Genomic DNA, 26,122 nt, shown 5'->3' with positions numbered 1-26,122 from the left:
TAGTGATTAGCTTCTTATAGCCTATTGATATTGCAGAAAGTGGACTTCTAGAGGCTGCTACTGGTGCCATGAGAGCAATAATGGATCGACTCAGCCAAGATAAGTGCGAAAAATTAGCTGCTATAACACAAGAAGATCTTAAGGTATGTAATTTTGTGTGAACTATGTAGTTATCACATACAGTATACAGATTTTTTTTTTTTAAACCAGCTTTATCTCATCGAAGCAGGGTAGCCTAAAAAGAAAAGCGAAAATTACTCTTTTTTAACCTGTGAATGGTCCAAACGTATATATATGTTTTTTCAACATTTGAAAGTATGTAAAAAAAGTAAATCATCTTTTTGTTTTTTTACATTTGAAAATGTGTAAAAGAAAACTTTGATCTACTTTTTTTTTTTTTTTTTTTTGAAAATACAGTGGACCCCCGGTTAGCGATATTTTTTCACTCCAGAAGTATGTTCAGGTGCCAGTACTGACCAAATTTGTTCCCATAAGGAATATTGTGAAGTAGATTAGTCCATTTCAGACCCCCAAACATGCACGTACAAACGCACTTACATAAATGCACTTACATAATTGGTCGCATTCGGAGGTGATCGTTATGCGGGGGTCCACTGTATGTAAAAAAAAAACGTACATCTACTTTTGTAGCACTACACATGTGAACGCAGATCTGCTTGGACTGTTTACGGGTTAACTTTAGTAATGTATACAAGAGAAGGGGTTACTAGCCACTTGCTTCTGGCATGTTAATCACCTCTTATGACACACATGGCTTACAAAGAAAGAATTCTGTTCCACTTCCTATGGAGACAGAATATTTAGGTTGTGTGATGGGTTACTCAGCTCTGTAACAACTTCAGTAAGTATTACCAAGGCTGGCTTCTCCTCAGGAAAATTAATGAATAGAAAGAATAATAACAGTCAAATATAAACACTTTATTATTTAGAAATGAAAATATAAAACAATTAAATATGAATTTTTATCCTACTTGAAAGAGAAATGAAAAATGAAATATAAAAGTAATAACTGAATTCAATGCTAATATGTACAGTTAGACTGGAGTGTATGAAGTTGTTGACACCGCGTGTTGTAGAAATTGTAGTAGTTTCTGATGATTTGGGCGGTGGGGTCACAGATATTGAGTGACAACCCAACGACTAGTTCTTCACAGAGTCTCTAGCCTTGAATAGTCCATCAAGATGATAGGAATGCAGGTCTTTCACCACTGCAAAGATGAGAGGTAGTTGCCTGGGGTTGACTATACTTAGGTATGCAGATAAAATGGTGACGTCCCAGAACTTGGGTAAAGTTCGTCTCCTTCAACACTTTCTTTGGTTGCCAGATGACCCGAGCTGACATTCCAAGCTAGAAAGAGACAAAGGTTACCCACTGCCTAAGAAATCACTCTCCATGATAAGTAAAGTATTTAAAAAACATGGTGATTATCTAAAAGCACATGGAAATCAAGGCAGAATGAACTAAGTCTTAAAAATGGGTTAAAAGTGAAGCTTTTAACCAATATATCCATTAAATAAAAACAGGAGCAGAGGCTTTTACTTACAGTTGTGTTGGGAGCTGTGAGTCAAGTGATTACCATTTGGTCGGAGCCCCACACGTCACCTTTCCGGGTGGAAAAAGGAGGGGAAAACGGGAGCTAGACACTGACCCTACCTTAACAAGCAGACGGGCAATCAAACTATAGTCACCATATACTCGCTCGCTACTCCTATCTGTTGAAGTTTTCCCTCACAGGTTGAAAATATATATTCATATAAAGTACATACTAAATACATGAGTCTTTCAATGCAAGGAGTAGTAGAGTTTTAATTCTCTGTTTGCTAGTTACAAGACAAACTCTACACCACTACAGTGGTTTCCGTTAAAGCAGTATATAATTTAAATATAAAGTAATTCACAGAAGTTATTTTCTCAGGAAATATAAAAGATTATGCTGCAGGATTAACCTGTAAACTGTCAGTAACATATATCTACATCAGTGGTTTTAGTGTAGGTGCCGTAGACCTGTTCATAATTCATAATGCCCTCAAATTTACTGTTAGTAGCAAATTCTTGCCTAGCTGTGAAAAAATAGACCTGTGCAGTAGGTGTGTACATTAAAAAAAATCCTGCCCCATACAGTGCATGACGGGAACAGCCAACCTTTGACCCTCTGTTTGGGTTAAAACTACAAATTTGGGGCTTTTTTTTTTTTTTAGGGTAGTTTTATTGACTGCTGCTTGATACTGTTAGGGAAAACAATAGTCAGTGGACACCATTTTAGTCAATAAAACTAGAGGTGGCTTTAAATAGGCATCAAATTTTTAAAAATGGTCAATTTTGGGAGATTTTTTTTTTCCTGGGTAGAGGCTCTGTGTCCCCAACTTAGTCTGTTTTATGGGCTTTTATTAGGTCTGATTCAGTTACTGGAATGAACTAAATCATCACCAAGCATTCTTATGGTTTATTAGTTGAGAAAGGGAAAATTGTCATTTCAAAATAAGGTCCAGAATAAATAATGTAGACATTCCTGGCACTAAAACAACATTTCCTCTGTTCATTAGTCACATCCTCAGGCCTCTCCTATATTATGCTTATTTTCAGTTTTGAACTTTTATTAACACAAATAGAAGATTTATTGCTATGCAGACTACTGCATTCTTGTAATAATTGTATAAACTATGTTAGCACAATTATGAACACATATTAGACCGACCAGTTGGACGGGTATTGGGCAAGTGACGTAATTTGTGTACTCTGGAATATCAGCTAAAATCAAACATTTCCACTACTTTGAGTTCAGTTTCAAACTACTTTCAGTCCTGAAACCAATCAAAATCATCGCTATTTCTGTAATATATTTTCTATTATATCAACTGAGCCCAAGAAACTGAGAATACAAAAATAAAAACTATAAGAAAAAAACACCGCAAAGTCGCTGTTTTAAACCAAAAATACTGTCGCTTTTTTTTCCCCCATTATGCACTGCATGCTGCAAGATTTTTTTTATATGGTACACATTTACTGCATAGATCTATTCTCTCATATCTAGGTCAAAATTTACCACTGACAGCTTATCTGACAGAGCTGAGCTTATGGTGTCTAGAACTACAGGACCGACTGAGGCTTCAGAGTCGTAGAACAATGGGACTTACCTTGAAAGGGTTAATAGGATGGTTCTGATGGTTGAGTGACCAATTTCTTGCAACCAGTGGGTAGTATGGAAGGCATACTAGTGAAATAGCTGGGAGTTGGAAAAGTTTCAGCACTGAAATTGGCTTAAGATAGACACCAAAGAGGATGAAATCACTATTGCATAACGTGCTCCCCAAGCTCCAACTTTTACACCTGTGATTCCATGGGTATTGCATCAAATTTGGCATTTTTTGTGTTGTTATCTTTAGAAAAAAATTATCGTTTTGAAGATAAAATTATTTTTTTAAAAATGCTGACAGAGAAGGAGCTTCCAATTTGGGGGCTGCCAACAGTTGAAGAATTAATCTATCTTTCTTTCAACACACCAGCCGTATCCCACCGAGGCAGGGTGGTCCAAAAGAAAAAACAAAAGTTTCTCCTTTTACATTTAGTAATATATACAGAAGAGATTACTAGCCCCTTGCTCCCAGCATTTTAGTCGCCTCTTACAACATGCATGGCTTACAGAGGAAGAATTCTGTTCCACTTCCCCATGGAGATAAGAGGAAATAAACAAGAATAAGAACTAGAAGGTACCTAGGGATTGGCGGAGAGCATGTATAGTCCCTTTATATAAAGGGAAAGGGGACAAAAGAGATTGTAAAAATTATAGAGGAATAAGTTTACTGAGTATACCAGGAAAAGTATACGGTAGGGTTATAATTGAAAGAATTAGAGGTAAGACAGAATGTAGAATTGCGGACGAACAAGGAGGTTTCAGAGTGGGTAGAGGATGTGTAGATCAAGTGTTTACATTGAAGCATATATGTGAACAGTATTTAGATAAAGGTAGGGAAGTTTTTATTGCATTTATGGATTTAGAAAAGGCATATGATAGAGTGGATAGAGGAGCAATGTGGCAGATGTTGCAAGTATATGGAATAGGTGGTAAGTTACTAAATGCTGTAAAGAGCTTTTATGAGGATAGTGAGGCTCAGGTTAGGGTGTGTAGAAGAGAGGGAGAATACTTCCCGGTAAAAGTAGGTCTTAGACAGGGATGTGTAATGTCACCATGGTTGTTTAATATATTTATAGATGGGGTTGTAAAAGAAGTAAATGCTAGGGTGTTCGGGAGAGGGGTGGGATTAAATTATGGGGAATCAAATTCAAAATGGGAATTGACACAGTTACTTTTTGCTGATGATACTGTGCTTATGGGAGATTCTAAAGAAAAATTGCAAAGGTTAGTGGATGAGTTTGAGAATGTGTGTAAAGGTAGAAAGTTGAAAGTGAACATAGAAAAGAGTAAGGTGATGAGGGTATCAAATGATTTAGATAAAGAAAAATTGGATATCAAATTGGGGAGGAGGAGTATGGAAGAAGTGAATGTTTTCAGATACTTGGGAGTTGACGTGTCGGCGGATGGATTTATGAAGGATGAGGTTAATCATAGAATTGATGAGGGAAAAAAGGTGAGTGGTGCGTTGAGGTATATGTGGAGTCAAAAAACGTTATCTATGGAGGCAAAGAAGGGAATGTATGAAAGTATAGTAGTACCAACACTCTTATATGGATGTGAAGCTTGGGTGGTAAATGCAGCAGCGAGGAGACGGTTGGAGGCAGTGGAGATGTCCTGTCTAAGGGCAATGTGTGGTGTAAATATTATGCAGAAAATTCGGAGTGTGGAAATTAGGAGAAGGTGTGGAGTTAATAAAAGCATTAGTCAGAGGGCAGAAGAGGGGTTGTTGAGGTGGTTTGGTCATTTAGAGAGAATGGATCAAAGTAGAATGACATGGAAAGCGTATAAATCTATAGGGGAAGGAAAGAGGGGTAGGGGTCGTCCTTGAAAGGGTTGGAAAGAGGGGGTAAAGGAGGTTTTGTGGGTGAGGGGCTTGGACTTCCAGCAAGCATGCATGAGCGTGTTAGATAGGAGTGAATGGAGACGAATGATACTTGGGACCTGACGATCTGTTGGAGTGTGAGCAGGGTAATATTTAGTGAAGGGATTCAGGGAAACCGGTTATTTTCATATAGTCGGACTTGAGTCCTGGAAATGGGAAGTAGAATGCCTGCACTTTAAAGGAGGGGTTTGGGATATTGGCAGTTTGGAGGGATATGTTGTGTATCTCTATACGTATATGCTTCTAAACTGTTATGTTCTGAGCACCTCTGCAAAAGCAGTGATAATGTGTGAGTGTGGTGAAAGTGTTGAATGATGATGAAAGTATTTTCTTTTTGGGGATTTTCTTTCTTTTTTTTTGGGGGGTCACCCTGCCTCGGTGGGAGACGACCGACTTGTTGAAAAAAAAAAAAAAAAAAAAGAACTAGAAAGAAAATAGAAGAATGCCTAGAGGGGTGTGTATATATATATGCTTGTATATGTATCTGTAGTGTGACCTAAGTGTAAGTAGAAGTAGCAAGAAATACCTGAAATCTTGCATGTTAATGAGACAGAAAAAAGGACACCAGCAATCCTACCATCATGTAAAACAATTGCAGGCTTTTGTTTTACACTCACTTGGCAGGACGGTAGTACCTCCCTGGGCGGTTGCTGTCTACCAATCTACTACCTAGGTTGAAGAATTAATATTAATAGTAAAAAAAAAAAAGCAAGATCTCAGGCCAAGCTGCAAAATGAGACTGATGTTTGTCACAGGAGAGCCTTTATTGGACACCATTCTTTGCAACAGCCATACTCACCCAGTTTGAGAGGAAAATCCTTTCAGTGGCTGTCATGTAGAACTACCTCATTGAGGCCATGGTCCCTAACATATTTCTATGTCATGAGCTCAGGTCAACTCATGCTGTCACCTGACAGCAACTGGGATTGATGACATTCATGTCTATGTGCATCATCATTTACATCCTATGGCACCTGTCATACCCTTATGCCTTTTCAATCTCATTTGGTCCCAAAGGGTTCTTCTGCAATAGAAAACCACTATTGTCCTCCCTTGTCATAAGCCAAGCCTTGATACCTTGCTTTACAGACCCATTACTCTTATTAGTGTGCTTTAAATTGTTAGAACACTTAGCTAACAAATGTTTACTATGGTACCAGGAAACCCGTAATTTTTCCTCGCTTATTAGTTTGGTTTTTGTAGGAGCCATTAACCATCGACCCCTTAATCTACTTGGATACCTATGTTCACAATGCCTTTGCTAATAATCACTCAGTTATTGAAGTCTTTTGGGTCTTAAAAAGGCTAATAATACCACCTGGTATTACATCTTCATCCAAACCCATTCCTTGGGCCTTTGAGGCAGTCTGCCACTTTTCCTTTGGGATTTCTTGTCAGAGGGGCACAGCTTTGTCTGACTTATTAATAGCTTTTCCTGACTTCACCCAGGCTGAAGGTGTCCCTCAAGACTGTGTTCTTAGCACTACTTTCTTCTTGCTTTCTAGTAATGATCTTACCTTGGTTCTATCTTCCAATATTTAGTCATATTCTTGTCAACAGTTTTGCTATAGTGTGCGCAGGCACTGACTGCCACCTTGTAGCAGACTCCAGAATGCTATTCATTGTACTTCCAACTGGGCCACTTCTCATGCATTTATATTTTCTGTTGCTGAAGCACATCATCTTACTTTCACAAGATGTCCTGTTGTCTCTTAGTATGGTCAGATTACTAGCTCTTCTGTTTGATTGCCGACTATCCTGGATGCCCCACAAAGCCTCTGAAAGCTGCATGTCATAGCCGCTTGACCTTCCTTAAAACTCTAGTCCCCCTTCCTTTTGGTTCTGTTAGACACACCCTTCTTTGCCTTCATTCTGCCCTCATCTTACTAAACTAGACTGCAGTAACAATCGATACTTTTCAGTTTCCCACATTACTCTTTCTGAACTTAATCTCATTTATCATCACAGGTTGCTTTTGTGTCTTGGAGCTTTCCATTCTTTCCCAGTTAAGAGCCTCTATGCAGAGATGAACATCCCTTTTCAAGATCAATGTAATGCCCATTGTCTCCATTTTTTTTGTCCATTTTTATGACCTTCATGATCCTTCCACATATAGGACAGTAATGAAACTATACCCCCGGCCGGGATTGAACCCGCGGTCATAGAGTCTCAAAACTCCAGCCCGTCGCGTTAGCCACTAGACCAGCTAGCCACAATAAGATTCATCCAACTAGGTATATTTCTACACCATAGAAAGGTTAGCACAGGCACCACTGTGACCACAAATGCAAGTTTTTACAGACGAATCTCCAGCTAGCGTGGCCGTGACGAACTCTAGCTCAAGTCCCTTCACTGCCGTCAACATGACTCAAGAAATCGTAATGACACGATTGCAAACAAACCATACCCCAGGCCGGGATTGAATCCCGGCCAGGGGTATGGTTTGTTTGCAATCGTGTCATTACGATTTCTTGAGTCACGTTAGGACAGTAATGGATATTACTAAGGCTTCTTTGTTAATTGTCACTTCCCTTTATTACACCCCTTTCCTCTCCATATTCATTCTCTCTTGGGTTTCTTTAATTTACCTCCCCTCTATGTTCACCCTACTTCTTACTTTTTTCTCCCTCCCTAGGAAGTCCTAACAATTAATGTTTTCACTTCCCCTCTTCCTTGTGCAAAAGCCCACTTGCTTATTATAACTTCATACTCTCTCTTTCTTGATCACTTCCATTCTCATTCTCATGTTTTTGCAATGTACACTGATAGTATTGAATACGAAAAAGTTTTTCCTGGCTAAATTATCCGAGGTCCTTTACTAAACTCAGCCAGTATTTTCACAGCTGGGTTTTATATCATTTTCATGGCTATCATGCACATTGTATTGACATGTATCTTGTCATTTGTAGTTGTGTTTGGACCCTTACAGTGCATTACAGGCCATCCATAAATTTGACTTCCCTCATCCCTCGTCCTTCATATTCAACTTATTATGCTCCATTTCTCATAAATGCAAAAATTCCAGTTTTTGTTGGGTCCCTAAACATTAATGTTTGGGGTTATGAATAAGCAGATTCAGCCACTCAATCAGCTTTTCTTGACCTCCCAATTTTGTACAAGGTATTCCTTACTCATATTATTTTTCAGTGATCTCTCAGTAACTCTACAACCAAGGCAACAATATTAGTCCAAGTTTGTCAAAAACAAATTATTTTCCATCAAGTGACGTTTAAATTTCTGGCCATCGCCTTCCAACCGCTGTTATATTTGGAAGACTGCACTCTTCCCATCTACATATCAGCCACACTCAACTCCATCATGAGTACCTCATGGAAAAACACCTGGCACTGCTCTTCGAGGACTGTCAGATTGCAATGTCAGTTTACCATATCTTATTAGATTGTCCAGTATATCAGTGGGCAAGCAGAAGTCACTTCTATTATTTCTGTGCTCCAACACACTAACTCTTGCTGCCCTCCATGCTAAAAGTTCCAGCTCTGACTTTTTAATAGAAATTTTTCTATTGCACCAACTGTGATTTTTACTTTTCCTCTTGCACTTTCCCCTACCCCTACTCACCCTTACCCTTACACACTCCTGCACTTTACTCCCAAATCATCTTTGCACAGTCCTACTTTCTCACATCTCTCCCTGCAGTGCAGTATGGCCCTCTCAGGTTTAGCACTTTATTTGATTATATTATTATTATTATTATTATACGGTGGAACTCCAGATTTTGTACTTAATCCATTCCAGATCAGTCTAAATCTGAAACATATGAAAACTGAAGTAATATTTCCCATGATTAATCTAAATCCAATTAATCCATTTCAGAGACCCAAAAGTATTAACAAAAAAATACATTTTATAGAGAATAACTATAGTTTTACATACAGAAAACAATAAGAAATAAATATAAAGGACTAATGAAATGGTTAAATGAACATTTAAATCACTTTTACCTTTATTGAAGAATCTTGTTGGCTTTTGCAAGACAGTTATAGTACAGGATTGTTTTTTGAAGCAGTTTGTGACAGAACCTACAAGGGGAAATTAACCTGCTTTACTTGGTTCTGGCAAACAAGGAAACTCTTGTTAATAATTTAGAAATTACAGAGGAACTCGGTACAAGCAACCACAAATCAATTACCTTTAGCATTGGATGGAAGTATGATAGTAGGGATAACTCAGTAACGGTCCCAGATTTTCTCTTAGCAGATTACAATGGGCTTAGAGAACACTTATCATTTGTGGACTGGGGCAATGAAGAGAGCTATCAATATGACAGTTTTCTGAACACTATACATGCTGCCCAAAGAACATTTATCCCATGTAAAGAAATTAGATCAAATAGAAATGACTCAAAATGGATGAATAATAGGCTCAAATATCTTTTAGGGCAGAAGAAAGGAATTTATAGGCACATAAAAAGAGGTGAGGGTCATCTTATGAATCAGTATATTGACATTAAGAGGGACATTAAAAAGGGGATAAGAAAAGCTAAATGGGACTACGAAATTAAAGTTGCTAGGGTTTCGAAAACTAACCCTAAAAGTTTTTTCCAGGTGTATAGAACAAAAGTTAGAGATAAGATAGGTCCCCTTAAAAATAACTCTGGGCATCTTACTGACAAGGAGAATGAAACGTGCTCTATTTTTAATAATTATTTTCTCTTGGTTTTCACTCAGGAAGACACTAATAATATCCCAATAATTAGGTTTTTTAGTGGACGTGAAGAAGATAAATTATGTAATATCTCAGTCACTAGCGAAATGGTTATCAAACAGATAAACCGTTTGAAGTCAGATAAATCGCCCAGTCCTGATAAGGTTTTTACAAGGGTTCTTAAGGAATGTAAAATGGAACTCTGTGAACATTTAACTAATATTTTTAATTTATCTCTTCAAACAGGTGTAGTGTCTGATATGTGGAAGATGGCTAATGTAATTCCTATATTTAAAGCAGGGGACAAGTCGTTACCGTCAAATTACCGCCCAATAAGCAAATTACTAGTCAGTTATAGCCGATATTATAAGATACCATCTGGATAAGCATAATTTTACTAATGATACTCAGCATGGATTCACGAGGGGCCATTCTTGCGCAACTAATTTATTAACCTTCTTCAGTAAAGCTTTCAAGGCTGTTGATCATGATAAAGAATTCGATATTGTTTTTTAGATTTTTAGTAAGGCTTTTGATAGAATACCGTACCAGAGACTGTTAAGGAAAGTGACAGCTCATGGCATTGGGGGAAAAGTGCTGTCATGGATTGAGTCATGGCTCACAAATAGGAAGCAGAGTGTGTGCTTAAATGGGGTTAAATCCAAGTGGGGATCTGTAACAAGTGGCATTCCACAGGGATCAGTCTTAGGCCCTTTGTTGTTTTTTAATATATATCAATGACCTTGATGAGGGAATTACTAGTGCCATGAGCAAATTCGCCGACGACACAAAGATAGGTAGGATAATTGATTCAAACGTAGATGTTGTGGAAATTCAGGAGGATTTAGACAAACTCAGTTCCTGGTCAGAAAAGTGGCAGATGCAGTTCAATGTAGATAAATGCAAGGTTCTGAAGCTCGGGAGTGTCCATAACCCTAGTATGTACTTATAAGTTCTGGTCTTTGTATTACAGAATAGATATAAATTCGTTAGAAAACATTCAGCATAGAATGACTAAATTAATACATAGCATTAGAAATCTTCCATACAAAGAAAGATTGAAGACTCTTAAACTGCATTCACTTGTAAGACGAAGAATGAGGGGAGACATGATCAAAGTGTATAATAAGTGGAAGATGGGTATTGACAAAGGGGATATAAATGAGGTTTTGAGGATATCCCTCGAAGAGAGAATCCGCAATAATGGATTCAAATTAGACAAGTTTAGATTTCAAAAGGATATAGTAAAGTGCTGGTTTGGTAATAGGGTACTTGCTGAGTGGAACGGTCTGCCGCGTAGGGTTATCAAAGCTAAAACCTTGGATAGTTTCAAATTTAGGTTGGATAAGTACATGAATGAGAGGGGTTGGATTTGAGTGGGGCTTGCACCTGAGTAAATAGAATTATCAAAGCTTATTGCTTAGGTAGTGTTTATTCTGTTAGTGGGTTGGATTTGTGAAGGACGTGCCTAGTATGGGCCAACAGGCCTATTGCTGTGTTCCTCCCTTATGTTCTTATGTTCTAACCCTCTCCCCTCCTCCCATCTACCATACAACAACAAGAGTCTTCAGTAAAGTGAAGTGTGATGTATTCTATTCAAGATTAATGGACTGAACACATCGACTCGGGGTTGACGGACTGATTACCTCATTCTCCTGTTCTTCAAGTTTCTCCTGTGTATGGACTGATGAAGCCACTGTGTGGCGAAACGTTTCATCAGTAAAGATACCCAAGAGTTGCATATGTGTCTAATTTAACTACATGTCTGTTCTTTGAACCATTCATCTACAAATGTTTTGTTAGTGGGATGGATTGTAAAGGGCCTGCCTAGTATGGGCCAACAGGCCTACTGCAGTGATCCTCCTTTCTTATGTTCTTATTGTTTTATAATCGATTTCTCATTCTTTTCTGTATGTAAATCTATATTTAATCTATAAAAAAATTATTTTTGTTAATACTTTCAGGTGTCTGGAACAGATTAATTAGATTTACATTATTTCTCATGGGGAAAATTAATTCGGAAATCATCAGATTCGGGTTTAGTTACTCTCTCTGGAACGGATTAATTACAAAAACCAGAGGTCCACTGTATTTTTATTCCACACCTTCTCCTAATTTCCACACTGAATTTTCTGCATAATATTTACACTACACATTGCCCTTAGACAAGACATCTCCACTGCCTCCAACCGCCTCCTCTCTGCAGCACTTACTACTCAAGCTTCATACACATATAAGAGTGTTGGTACCACTATACAAAATATAAATAAGAAATTTTGTATAAAAAATAATAGAGAATGTAAAGAAATAAAGTGGTTATTGTATGTATACTATAGTACACACTTACCTTGGAGGAGATGCTGGTAGAGGTTTAGGGTGGCACATGTTGTCAGTGGCCCTATAAACCTCCAACAACATGGGAGGAGTTAGTTTCGTGTCGTCCTTTTTCTATAACTTAATTGCTTAACTTACTTGCTACACTCTTAATGCTACACTTTATCACTGGCTGGCACTATAGCCTTTATTGACTCCTGCTGCTTTAGTATCATACATATCGTAGAATCACCCTCTACTACAATCACTACCACCTTCTACCACCATCACAACCACTACCACCCTCTACCACCATCAAAACCACTATCACCCTCTACCACCATCACTACCACCCTACCATGCTCACTGACAGAGGTAAACTGAGTCCCCAGGAGGGCGGATGTATCTGATACGTACGATTTCCAGGTGGAGGTACGAAATCTGAACGAAAGTTTCATCCAAAAAAGTTTTCTAAATCCAAATTGTACGTTGTTCAGACCGTATGAAAACCAGAGTTCCACTGTACAGTCATTTGTCTCAGGCAACAACAGCATCTCCATGCTCCTTCAATATCACAAATAACTGATACAAATCTATCAGATAAAAATATAAAATATTAGAAAAATATGTTCTTGCAACAAAGCTCTAGGAATTGTCTTCCTTCTCAGACAGTGAAGTGTTTTCTTTGATAAATTAATGATCCTGAAGATTAATAATTACACACAGATGTACAAACACCAAATAATAAACAGAGTACATTACAGTGACTTATGAACTTGACTCTTCCCCATATATTATACGTAATATTAAGAATAATCATCATCATCATCATCTACTTAACTTAAAATATAAGCTTAGTTTTTGACTTAATTAAATTGTTATTCACTTTGCAGGTGATCTTTGATGCTGGAGTAACATGTGAAATAGCTAGTGTGAGAGCTAATCTTGCACGAATGGTAGGAACGCTGGGCTGTCTTATTATCACTCAGAACACACAAGAGTCTCTAAATTCAGGGCCAACCTTTCTTCTCCTCACTGCTGCTACTGACTATTTACTTAAGGTAAGTTTTTATAAAATTAAGTAAACATTTTAAAAGTAACATATACCTTTTGTACATAAATTTTTGTAAAGTACTAGATTTTTTCCTACTATTGGTTTTATCCAAACTTGAACTTTACTAGATGACAAATCGTGTTGGTATGATCACTCAGGTAAAAGAAAAACTAATCCTGAACTAGTTTTTTCCTTTCCCTTGTTACTTTTACCTTTAAGATATGTTCCTTGGTGGTGGTAAAGGGCTCTTTATCCAAGGAATTGGTGCTATCCTCCCCATGGATCAATTCCAAGTATAGTACATATTTCCCTTCCTCATATCAAATCAGAATACCCCTCCCTCCTTTCTCTTTCTCTTCATTAGCTGTGATGTTATTTTGTTTATTGAAATCTACTCCTTGACAATGAAAAAATGCTTCATTGTCTAGCTGTGTTCTAGTGTTTCTCTTAACCCTTTGACTGTTTTGGTCATATATATACATCTTACGCGCCACTGTTTCGGATGTATTAACCCCTAAACGGTCCAAATGTATATATACGTTCACTCACATAGCGCCCCAAATTTTTTGAGAAAAATTTTTTTTTTAATAGGAAAAAAGAGCATATGGTACCCAGGCATCCCCAGTTATTTTAATATGGTACACAGTGAGTGTGCACACCCATTCTCTCATGTCTAGGTGACTCAGGCTTATTGTGGCAGTGTTGAATGAATGACAAAGAAAACGTATATATACGTTTGGGGCGCTACGCACGTGAACGTATATAGTATACTTTTGGACCGTTTAAGGGTTAATACGCGTAAATTCTAGCAGTTTCAAATCAATCAAGAGAAAGCATGTAGGCCCTCATGTGAGAGAATGGGTCTGTGTGGTCAGTGTGCACCACATAAAAAAAATCCTGCAGCACGCAGTGCATAATGAGAAAAAAAACGACTTTTTTTTTTTTTTTTAATTAAAATGCCGACTTTGAGGTGTATTTTCGTATAGTATTTACTGTTGTATTCTCTTTTTCGTGGTCTCACGTGATAAAATGGAAAACATATTACAGAAATAGAGATGATTTTGATTAGTTTCACGATGAAAATAACCTTGAAATTGAGCTCAAAGTAGCGGAAATGTTCAATTTTTACCAATGTTCACGAATAAGCAAATCACACCACACGTCCAATACACGTCAACTGGGGAGTCTGATATTCTTTCACTAGTGCACTGATATTATTTATACCATTTTTACAATAATGCATTAGTCTTCATAACAGTAAATTTTGTATTTTTTGTATAAATCAAAAATCAAAATAGAAAGCAATAGTAATATAAGAGGGGCCTAGAGACATGACTAATGAACAGAGGATATGTTATTTTAGTGCCAAGAATGTCTACATTGTTTATTCTGGACCCTATTTTGAAATTGGCATCTTTTTTAATTTGTGTGAAATTGGCCAAATTGCCAATTTCTGACCACTGTACTGCATAGCTCAAATCAGTAAATGGGCAGTTTCCTGTACTCAACTGATAGAAAAAATGGAGTTCTAAAGAAATAGTTATGAGTTTGGTCAACTGGAACAATGGAATTGGTAAAAAACAGGGCTCAAAGTCGGCGAAATCGCCGAAGCATATATGTCGCCGAGACCGCTAACTTTGCGGGAGCATAATTCCATGAGATTTTGACTAAATTTCATACTTTTGGTGTCATTACCATCGGGAAAAGGTTCTCTGTCATTTCGTAAGTTTTTTTTTTTTTTTTTTTTAAATTTACGACATTGAATGACAGTTTCAGAAAGGGGCTTGTGACAGTCAAAGGGTTAAGGGTATGGCTAGACCAGCGGTGGAATATTGAGTGGCTACCTAACAAACCCTGTGGCAGTAAATGTGGATGGCTCCTGGAGTTTGCTCCATTTCATCCAATGCCATTATTAACTGAACTAATTGTTCCTTTGGTGCTCTGTAATCTAAACTGGCAGTTTTGCTAAGCCTTGCTTCATTGTTTGAAGGTAAAAGAATGCATGTCATGTGGTTAGGCCACGACCAATCTCCATTAACACAAACAAATACAGTAAAATCTTGGTTTTCATCATTAATTCATTCCAGAGAGTCTGACGAAAACTGAATTTGACAAAAACTGAAGCAATATTTCCCATAAGAAATAATGTAAATCCAATTAATCCTTTCCAGACACCCAAAATCATTAAAAAAAAAATACATATTATAGAGAATAACTATAGTTTTACATACAGAAAACAATGAGAAATAAATATAAATGACTAATGAAATGGATAAATGAACATTTAATATCACTTTTACCTTTATTGAAGACTCTTGTTGGCATATGGAAGACACAAGGAGGGGAGAGGGAGGAGGAGAGGTTATTGGTTGGAAGGGGAATCCCCCTCCATTAGGACTTCAGGTATCAAGTCCCTATCCAGAGTTACTTCCCTTCTTTGTCTTTTACTGGCACTGGACCCCTGTCACATAAAAAATCTGTCCAGAGAGGTCTGTTTTTGGTGTCTCTTTAACCCTTTGACTGTCGCAACCCCCAATCCTGAGGTGTCTCCTGGTGTCGCAAAATTTCAAAAAAAAAATCAATTTTTTTTCTTAGGAAATGATAGAGAATCTTTTCCCGATTGTAATGACACCAAAAAAAATGAAATTTGATGGAAAACTGACGGAATTATGCTCTCGCGAAGTTAGCGACCTCGGCAATATTTACAAATCGGCGATTTCGCCCACTTTGAGCCCTATTTTCGGCTAATTCCGTTGTTCCAGTCGACCAAACTCATAGCTCTTTCTTTAGAACTCCATTTTTTCTATCGATTGAGTACAAGAAACTGCCCATTTACCAATTTCAACTACCCAATAATGTGGTCAGAAATTTGCAATTTCACCAATTTCACGAAAATTAAAAAATATGGCAATTTCAAAATAAGGTCCAGAATGAACAATGCAGACATTCCTGGCTCTAAAATAACATTTTCATTGTTCTTCAGTCATGTCTCCAGGCCCCTCTGATATTACTCTTGCTTTCTGTTTTGAATTTTTATTCAAACAAAAAATAGAAGACTTACTACAGTGGACCCCCGCATAACGATTACCTCCGAATGTGACAAATTATGTAAGTGCGTTTGTACGTGTATGTTTGGGGGTCTGAAATGGACTAATCTACTTCACAAAATTTCTTATGGGAACAAATTCGGTCAGTACTGGCACCTGAACATACTTCTGGAGTGAAAAAATATCGTTAACCGGGGGTCCACTGTATTATGCAGACTACTGTAATACTGTAATAATTGTATAAAAAACATCAATCCATTCATGACTGCATATTAGAATGATTAGTTGGACATTTATTGGACAATGACATCATTTGTTTACTTTTGAACATTGGCAAAAATCAAACATTTCCCCTACTTTGAGCTCCATTTCCAGGTTCATCTCTATTTCTATAATATGTTTTCCATTCTATCAAATGAGACCAAGAAAACGAGAATACAACCATAAATACTATATGAAAATAGACCACAAAGTCGGCATTTTAATTAAAAAAAAACGGTCTGAGATTTTTTTTTTTCTCATTATGCACTGCGTGCTCCATGATTTTTTTATATGGTGCACACTGACCACACAGACCCATTCTCTCACATGTGGGCCTACCAGCTTTCTCCTGCTTGATTTGAAGCCGCTAGAATTTATGAGTATACAGTGGACCCCCGCATACCGATTTTAATCCGTGCAAGAGGGGTCATTGTTATGCGAAATAATCGGTATGCGAATGAATTTTCCCCATAAGAAATAATGGAAATCAAATTAATCCGTGCAAGACACCTAAAAGTATGAAAAAAAAAAAATTTTACCACATGAAATGTTAATTTTAATACACGCAAACTGAAAAAGGCATGCACACTTACATGACACTTACTTTTATTGAAGATCTGGTGATGATTGATGGGATGGGAGGAGGGGAGAGAGAGTGTTAGTGTTTAGAAGGGGAATCCCCTTCTGTTAAGACTTGAGGTGTCGAGTCCTTTTCTGGGGTTACTTCCCTTCTTCTTTTAATGCCACTAGGACCAGCTTCAGAGTCACTGGACTTCTTTCGCACAACATATCTGTCCATAGTGGCCTGTACCTCTCGTTCCTTTATGACTTCCCTAAAGTGTTTCACAACATTGTCAGTGTACAGGTTGCCAACACGGCTTGCAATAGCTGTGTGAGGGTGATTTTCATCAAAAAAGGTTTGCACTTCAAGCCACTTTGCACACATTTCCTTAATCTTTGTAGTAGGCAACTTCTTCAATTTCTCTCTCCCCTCCTCTGAACCAGTTTCCTCAGGTCTGGCCTCTTGCTGTTGAAGTTGATCTATTATCTCATCAGTGGTTAGTTCTTCATTGTCCTCCTCCACCAACTCTTCCACATCCTCCCCACTAACCTCCAACCCCAAGGACTTTCCCAATGCCACAGTGGATTCCTCAACTGGCATAATCCTCTCGGGGTTAGCCTCAAACCCTTCAAAATCCCTTTTGTCTACACATTCTGGCCACAGTTTCTTCCAAGCAGAGTTCAAGGTCTTCTTAGTCACCCCCTCCCAAGCCTTACCTATAAGGTTTACACAATTGAGGATATTAAAGTGCTCTCTCCAAAACTCTCTTAGAGTCAGTTGAGTTTCTGAGGTCACTACAAAGCACCTTTCAAACAGAGCTTTTGTGTACAGTTTTTTGAAGTTTGCAATAACCTGCTGGTCCATGGGCTGCAGGAGAGGAGTGGTATTAGGAGGCAAAAACTTGATGTTAATGAATTTCATGTCCCCATAAAGTCACTCTGCCACGTCTGTAGGATGACCAGGGGCATTGTCTAACACCAGGAGGCACTTAAGTTCTAATTTCTTTTCAGTTAGGTAATCTTTCACATTGGGGGCAAATGCATGGTGTAACCAGTCATAGAAAAAGTCCCTAGTGACCCATGCCTTACTGTTTGCCCTCCACAGCACACACAAATTCTCCTTGAGGACATTCTTTTGCCTGAACGCTCTGGGAGTTTCAGAGTGATACACTAATAAAGGCTTAACTTTGCAATCACCAGTAGCATTGGAACACATCAACAAAGTAAGCCTGTCTTTCATAGGCTTATGTCCTGGGAGTGCCTTTTCCTCCTGAGTAATGTAGGTCCTGCTTGGCATTTCCTTCCAAAACAGGCCTGTTTCATCACAATTAAACACTTGTTCAGGTTTCAGTCCTTCAGTCTCTATGTACTCCTTGAATTCATGCACATATTTTTCAGCCGCTTTGTGGTCCGAACTGGCAGCCTCACCATGCCTTATCACACTATGTATGCCACTAAGCTTCTTAAATCTCTCAAACCAACCTTTGCTGGCCTTAAATTCACTCACATCAGCACTAGTTGCAGGCATTTTTTTAATTAAATCCTCATGCATCTTCCTAGCCTTTTCGCTTATGATCGCTTGAGAGACGCTATCTCCTGCTAGCTGTTTTTCATTTATCCACACCAATAAGAGTCTCTCAACATCTTCCATCACTTGCGATCTTTGTTTCGAAAACACAGTTAAACCTTTGGCAAGAACAGCTTCCTTGATTGCCTTTCTGGTGCCCACAATAGTAGCGATGGTTGATTGGGGTTTCTTGTACAACCTGACCAGGTCGGCGATACGCACTCCACTTTCATACTTATCAATGATCTCTTTCTTCATCTCTATTGGAATTCTCACCCTTATTGCTGTAGGGTTGGCACTAGAAGCTTTCTTGGGGCCCATGGTCACTTATTTTCCAGAAAAAGCACCGAAAACACTGTAATAATACGAAATATTCCGATTGTATGCTTGGATGTTACCGCGGAGGCTGGCTGGTAAACAATGCCACCGGCGGCACATGTGAGGCTGGCTGAGGGCGCACATTGGACGCGTCTCGGACGAAAATCGGTGAGCGGGTTTTTAAGCGGTATGCGAGGCAAAATTTTTGCGATTAAAGCAAGTGGTATGCGGATTAATCGTTATGTGATGCCATCGGTATGCGGGGGTCCACTGTATATACGTCAAACATGGTACCTCGTAAGACGTACATATACGGCCGCGACAGTCAAAGAGTTAAGATTTGCCTAAAATGGGACAAGGCATTGTCATTGAACATGTTGCAGACATGGCTTGCAACAGCTTTGCAAGCCATGTCTGCAACATGTTTAAGGACATGATTAAGGACATGTATGCAACTCCACTTTGCACACATGTCCTTAATCACTGAAGGCACATTCTCCCCTCTCTCTTCCTCCTTCTTTGAAGCAATTTCCTCATCTGCAATCTGTTGCTGTTCCAGTTGAAGGTGTTGCAGCTCTTCAGTGTGCAAGAAAGGTATAAAATACCGACAATATGAAAGTTAAGACACATGTGCAACATCTTTCTTTCTTTATTGTAGACGTTTCGCCATCCAGTGGCTTTATCAATACAGATTCTAGGACATAATTAGAAGACAGTAGAACTATATACAAAAGATGAGGTAATCAGTCCCTCAGCCTTGGAGTTAGTGTTCACAGCATCGTGGTGGAGGAGAATCTGGAGCAAAGGCAAGAAGACTGGCGGTTATATAGACATCAGTGGGTAAGGACGTGCAGCAGACGAGGGCATAGTCACTGGTAGGCGGGATTACCCAGTGGAAGTAGGTCCTTCCCAAAGAGATGGGCTAGTTGTAGCAGCCGTGAAGAAGGTCTTGTAGATGTCTTCTGAACCAAGATTCCATGATGCTGCAGTGTCTGACAACTTGTCAGACACTGCAGCTACAACTGCTACAGTTCACGGCTGCTACAACTAGCCCATCTCTTTGGGAAGGACCTACTTCCACTGGGGAATCCCGCCTACCAGTGACTATGCCCTCGTCTGCTGCACGTCCTTATCATCTGACGCTTATATAACCGCCAGTCTTCTTGCCTTTGCTCCAGATTCTCCTCCACCACGATGCTGTAAACACTAACTCCAAGTCTGAGGGACTGATTACCTCATATTTTGTATATAGTTCTACTGTCTTCCAATTATGTCCTAGAATCTGTATTGATAAAGCCATTGGATGGCAAAACGTCTACAATAAAGATATCCAGATGTTGCATATGTGTCTTAACTTTCATTCACCTCTTTAGTGGTTAGCTCTTCCCTATGGTCGTCCACCAACTCTTCCATATCCTGGCCACTCACATCCAACCCCATGGACTTCCCCAATGCCCCATGGTGGCTTATGTACCAGTCGCACTCAATTAACAAACACAAAAAACAATGGATTATTACGAAATGTTTCAGATGAACGAGCAGGGTAATGCTCACTAGACGAGAAACAAAGCCAGACTGACTCAGAACGCGTGGGATGCTTTGTGTAGGCGCAGGCAGGCGGACACGTTCAGTACAGCGGACCATCAACAACCGAGGTCATGAACGAAAACTGGGACAAAATTTTGACGAAAAAAGTCGTTGAAAACCGAATTCGATGACAACCAGGGCAAGTGAAAACTGAGGTTCCACTGTACTGTGTACTGCATCCCTGTCTTCATAGTTGCCCTTCACCTCTTGTAACCAGTGGAAACTCTGATGGAGTTACACCTGTGACCCTTACAAGTTTTTCATCTCTAGTTCTACATTTTCATCCTCAGTCACCCTTATTATGTTTCAGCTTATGCTGTCCTCTCCAGCATTTCTTTTAGCATTTTTGCTGCAACCTCAAGAATCTGGCTTACACCCCATCATCTTTTCTCCACTTGTTTCACCCGTATGTTTCGCCCATAATGAAGCTTAATCAATACTGTACTTGATAAAGTCCCACAGAGTGAAATATAATAACCTAACCTAACCTAACAGAGAGAGAGTTTTGCTTAGTTCCCCCACTCCTCTATCTACAGGTAGAGTACAACTCATATGTACTTACCTATATATGGATGAAAAAGCCTAACCTTTGCTCTCTATCTTGGGCTGAGAAGGACCCCCTTAAAACTAAAGATTTAGGGCTGTCCTAATTCCCCTTAATGTAGTTCTTGTGGATATATTAGTTTTGCTACACTTTTCCAGCAACTAAGACCAGCATGTAGAGTATATGTGCCAGGCACTACATGAAGTCAGTACATTTCCCCACCCTGGTGTATTCACACACTCAAGGGTTTTTCAGTGGGTCAGGAGGCAAACATTGTTTAAAATCAAGCCAGTCTAAGATCTCATCGTCATTTTGTATTGCTCCACATGCACCCGGCTGCTGTGTTATGATTTTAACTATTTTTGCTGCTCTGACCTCCCCACCAGGAAGACTTTGCTTCCCTTGTGACTTAGAGTTGTGAATGCACTCTTACTTCATATTTACAGTTTAAGAGATCATTTAAAACCTCATCTAACCTTCCCTTAACCACCACCTTAAGAAACAGCATTTGTGCAACTGTCTGGGATTAACAGCATTTTTTAAATTATCACTTGTTGGCTTATGCCACTGGTTTCCGACATTCACAGAAATACATGCACCCCACTCTTCCCTAATTTTCCCAGACACAGCAGGTCAATGTTGCTTTTAGTCTCCTCCCTTTGTACCTCTTCCTCTTCCTTCCTGTGTATTACAGTGTCTTTCTTGACCCCAAATTTCTGAGATGATTCAAGGTGCAATTGCTTACCTCAAAGAGACAAGTTAAGAAGTTGATCTTAAACTTCTTAAATGACAAAACTCTTTGGACCCTTACCCAAATTTAAAGTCTAAGTATCCAAACTTGCTGCACTACTCTTGACTCTAGCGATACATAATCATCACCATCCAAATTGCATCCCTTTAATCCTTACTCTTCTGTTTATATTTGCAATCCTCCACTTCAATTTCCACACATCACACTTCTAGCAATAGCCAACAATCTACCTTTCACTACTCTGCTTTTACACTTTATACCAACCATCCTAGGCTGTATCTGCCACCTGGCATTTCAGACTCCAAAAGTGATTTACAAGCAGTCCAGAAATTGAGCTTTCCACATCCCATCATGCTTTGCATGCTTTAGTGGTTGTGTCACATTTCTATCAGTTTTCCATCAAACCTCAGTTGTGTTCCTAGCCATCCTCCTTCAATTGCTGGACTCAATCAGCTAATCAGTTTCATTTAATATCTTCATTAATATCAGCGGGCTAACATACACAAAGGGATTCAAGGCGAGTGGTTAGCCAAACTTGAGTCATGGAGGGGTGGAAAGTGCAATGCCTGAACTCAGAAGTATAGTTGAAGGATGGTCATATTTGGAGCATCATTTGAATTTTGATGTCTGTGCACTTTTGGAAAGACAGTTGCTTAATGAATGAAGGTGATTTTTTTTTTTGGGGGGGGGGGGGATTCACCTTGCCTGGTGGTAGAGGGCTACTCTTCCCATTTCATAGACTCTGCCTTCTCACGTGCTAAATGCAATTTCTTCTCTCCCAAACTCTCTACTCCTGGGAACTCTTCTGTCCTCTGCCTTCCCTACATTTCCGGTCTTTCTAATCTCAACAACTCTCTCCGTTCTTTAGACATCAAACTTACTTTCCGCCAGGCTAACACTCTTCGCACTAATCTCGTTCATACCTCTCCTCCCTCTACAGATGCTCTTGGTATCTACTCTATTTCTTGTTCCTCCTTGTTCCTCTTCAATACTTTTTAGAAACTGGTCGATCTCTTTCTGACAGACTTAGGGAGCACAAAAATAGTGTTAGGCTTGCCGACACTAACAATGCTCTTTTCTGTCACGTCAGAGATCACAGCCATCATATTGACTGGTCTTCTGCTAAAACTGTCTTCCCTATCCAACTTTAACAGTCACCGTCTGGTTGAATCCTCCCTAATACACAACTTTCCTTGTGTGAATCTATGTCCTGGCTTTGTCTCTGTAGATGCCTTCCTCTCCCACTGCATTCTAAAATGCTCCAAACTTCAGAACACTCGTGACCTAACCTGATTCCTCCTTTTTTCTTCTTCTCCCTCTTCCCCTTTCCTTTTTTCTTTTTCTCCTTTGAGTTGTCTTTCTTCTGCCCTGTGTATTTGTTCCTTCTTTATTTCTTAATTTGTTCTCCCCCCCCCCCTCGGTGTTCTTGCTCTTACCCTCTGTGGGCACCAGCTCCCTTGCAGTGCTCCTCTTTCTTAGTATTTGACTGGCCCCTCTTACTCTTACTACCTCCCCACTACTACTTCCTTCCACCTCCACTACTACCACCTCCTGCCTATATATATACCCATCCTGCTCTCCTTCTCGTTAGTGTGACTTTTTAAATGGTCCAAGTCGGACCGAAACGTCGTCGTAAACTCCTCTCTTCTATGTGCGGGTTATTTGTGTATCATTCCAGTCACGGTATTATGCCTTTTTTTGTTATTTAAAAAACTAAAACTGAGGTGCATGTTATGTGGCAGAAAATACAGTCATTGTGTCCAAACTGCCCTGCTCATAAGTATGGATGTTTTTAAGTCCAGGTTCTGCTGTGTTGTACTTCTGGAGGTGGGAAACACACTGCCTGCATTCTAAAGAATATAGTTTGTTGGGTCATTAAAATTGAGATAGCGACACACTATTCAGTGCATGATGGGGAGAATATTTTCATCATTAGGTCACCCAGCCATTGTGGGACATGGTTGATGCACTTTTGGTATACTTTTAACAGGTTTCAAGGGTTTTCCTACTCCCACAGCCTGGCCCTGGGCCAGACTTGTTTTGTACTTGCCTGGTCAACCAGGTTGTTGCTACTGGCAGCCCACTGGCCCACATATCCACCACAGATTGGTTGATCAGGTTAAGAAAATCAGCTATTTATTAGCTCTTTAGAAATTAAAATCTTATTTTTCTTCTGTAGGTATCTGCCCATGATAATGAGCTGTGGGTGTCAGCTGAGGCCTTGGATGTTGTTATTGATCTTTACTCAGATGACAAAACTGATAAACTGGCCCATCATGCACACTTAGTGGACAGATTAAAAGGGATCCAGCCTCAGTTCAAATCAAAGGTTTGTAATTTATCTTGAATTACTTTCTGTGTATAATTTAAGCATTATGTTACTGATGAGAATTTGTTTAGAACTTTTTTTTTATCATTATCACCTTTATCTTGAGTGTGCTATACTTAGAGCATTTGTGGGCATGGCAGTAGAGCTGTGCGTGGGGACTTCCACCTTTAATTCATATATTAATATTCATTAATTGTAGCATGAACATCATGAATTGTTCTATTTTACAGTATTAATAGTGGTAATATAGTTTGGATTACATAGCTGTTACCCATGCTATCCACTAATTATCTCTTCAGTATTGCTGTGTTCATGTACTTTTTTCTTAGCAAGGAACATCAGTTGTTTGTAATGTTCAGATTTAGTGAAATTCAAAATCCTTCTAATGATCTTCAGTCCAAGGAATTATGTTTTGAATTATCTTGTTTATTTTATCTTGGTATTATTTGTATGGTATTAATTTTTATCTTTTGCTACACTAGCATCACCAGCAGAAGAAAAAACTGGGAGAGCACAGAGCACTGGTATTGACTGTGAGAGACAATCTTGTTGCATTCATCAAGTACAAAGGAGCCAGAGCTGCTAAGCATGCAAAGTCCTAATAGTCACTCTGTTGAACTCATTATTAATTATAAGAAAAGGAAGAACATAACATATTTTGCAGGCTGGGTCTAGTTAAATATATTTTTAAAGGTTACCATAGAATGAAAATGTCATTACCAAGTTTTAGAGTGCAAGTGTTCAACTCTTCAACTATTTAACACAGAGCTATTGCCAACCTGGGAACTGTTTTTTATATAAATCTATTTTGTAGGTGATTGTCTGATTAGAAGCCTCAAAATTATATCCAGTACAAATAAAAATTCATATTCATCACAACCTATCAAGCTGATTTGGCCATTTTAAGATGATGGTAAGTTGGACAATTTTAGGTTAGCAATAAATCAGTACCATTCTAGGCAATGAAGACAGTATAACTGAACTCTGAAAATCATGTGAGCTTTGTTCCTGGAGGCTGAGTGAATGCTGTAAGTGTGGATAATAGGAAATTTTGCATGCCTGAATTATTTAATTTTTTATCATAAATTTTACATATTCACTAATAAAAAGGATAAAATACTTTACTGTATTAAAAATAACTTGTCCTTGATATTGATTTATATCTTTATGTAGATTAATACAAGAGAATTTGGGAGGATGTATAAACAAGGAAATTAAGAGTGTGCATAGGAAACAGCAGGGTAATGGCGGTAACAAAAAAAGTCTTAAAAAAAATTTACTTTTTTTTTTGTCTGCAATACTTTTTTTTTTGTTAATTTTTTATTTCATTTTCACTTATCAGTATGTACAAAAAGCTAGAAACTTAATTTATATTCAGTTACTGTTCAGTGTGATTTTTGTATAAATATCCAATAAAAATCACAGGTTTTAAAATGTTTGTCAGCCCTTTGACTTTGTAACACTAAACTAGCAGCAGAACTACTCTCACCAAATCTTACAATTTGTGAAACACCAGAGCAAACAAATCATGTTCATAGAGGTGAAGTGAATTGCAAATGGCCACTGTCTTCACCACATTTTTTCCTGCAGTTCTGAAAAAAAGCTTAAATTTTAAATACCTCAAGCATATGCCATGTATCTGCAGAATATCCAGATATTTTCAGCAGTATATAATGATGTGTGTGATCACTTTGTTGATCAATAATGTGCAAGGTGAGTGCATATCAAGTGGCTACCTTCCTTCCCACATTTTCTACAATTCCATAAAAGAAATTTTACATTCCTTGAGCATTTGCCGTATGTAAGCATTATGTCGAGATATTTACAGCAAAACTTGATGTATGTAATCACTATGTAGTCATTATGCATGTGGCAAGTGTAGGTGAGATGAGCAAACATCCATGAGTAGCAATACAATACACAGACATGGTGGTCAGTATAAAGTATATCTTACCTTAACTATCTTTCTCTTTAGTTTATAAACTTTCACTTCTCTTTAACTGATGCCATTCTTCTTGTACCCTATCTATATCTTACTCTCACTGTAGCTACAACTAAATACTAATTTCTATATCTGTTCCCCTTCTA

General features: G+C 38.6%; 1 protein-coding gene across 1 annotated transcript; it reads left to right on the top strand.

The window, feature by feature from the left end:
- LOC138854039 (HEAT repeat-containing protein 3-like) lies at positions 1-25,468 on the top strand. The gene is made up of 4 exons (XM_070094646.1): positions 1-143; positions 12,909-13,076; positions 23,885-24,034; positions 24,517-25,468. Exons 1-4 carry the CDS (start codon positions 69-71, stop codon positions 24,634-24,636), a joined length of 513 nt encoding a protein of 170 aa, XP_069950747.1. The 5' UTR covers positions 1-68; the 3' UTR covers positions 24,637-25,468.
- Positions 25,469-26,122: the final 654 nt, after the last annotated feature.

Source organism: Cherax quadricarinatus, chromosome 47 (genome assembly GCF_038502225.1).
Source record: "Cherax quadricarinatus isolate ZL_2023a chromosome 47, ASM3850222v1, whole genome shotgun sequence".
In the NCBI taxonomy this organism is placed as follows: domain Eukaryota; kingdom Metazoa; phylum Arthropoda; class Malacostraca; order Decapoda; family Parastacidae; genus Cherax; species Cherax quadricarinatus.
The sequence above is the reverse complement of the archived record's forward strand: the minus strand, read 5'-3'. Positions and strand labels throughout refer to the sequence as shown.

What these genes read in the sequence shown, in the direction of transcription:
- LOC138854039 (XM_070094646.1), top strand. Translation starts at nt 69, where the DNA reads ATGAGAGCAATAATGGATCGACTCAGCCAAGATAAGTGCGAAAAATTA. An exon ending in TAACACAAGAAGATCTTAAG is followed by an intron (nt 144 to 12,908) that starts GTATGTAATTTT and finishes TTCACTTTGCAG; the next exon opens with GTGATCTTTGATGCTGGAGT. An exon ending in CTACTGACTATTTACTTAAG is followed by an intron (nt 13,077 to 23,884) that starts GTAAGTTTTTAT and finishes TTTCTTCTGTAG; the next exon opens with GTATCTGCCCATGATAATGA.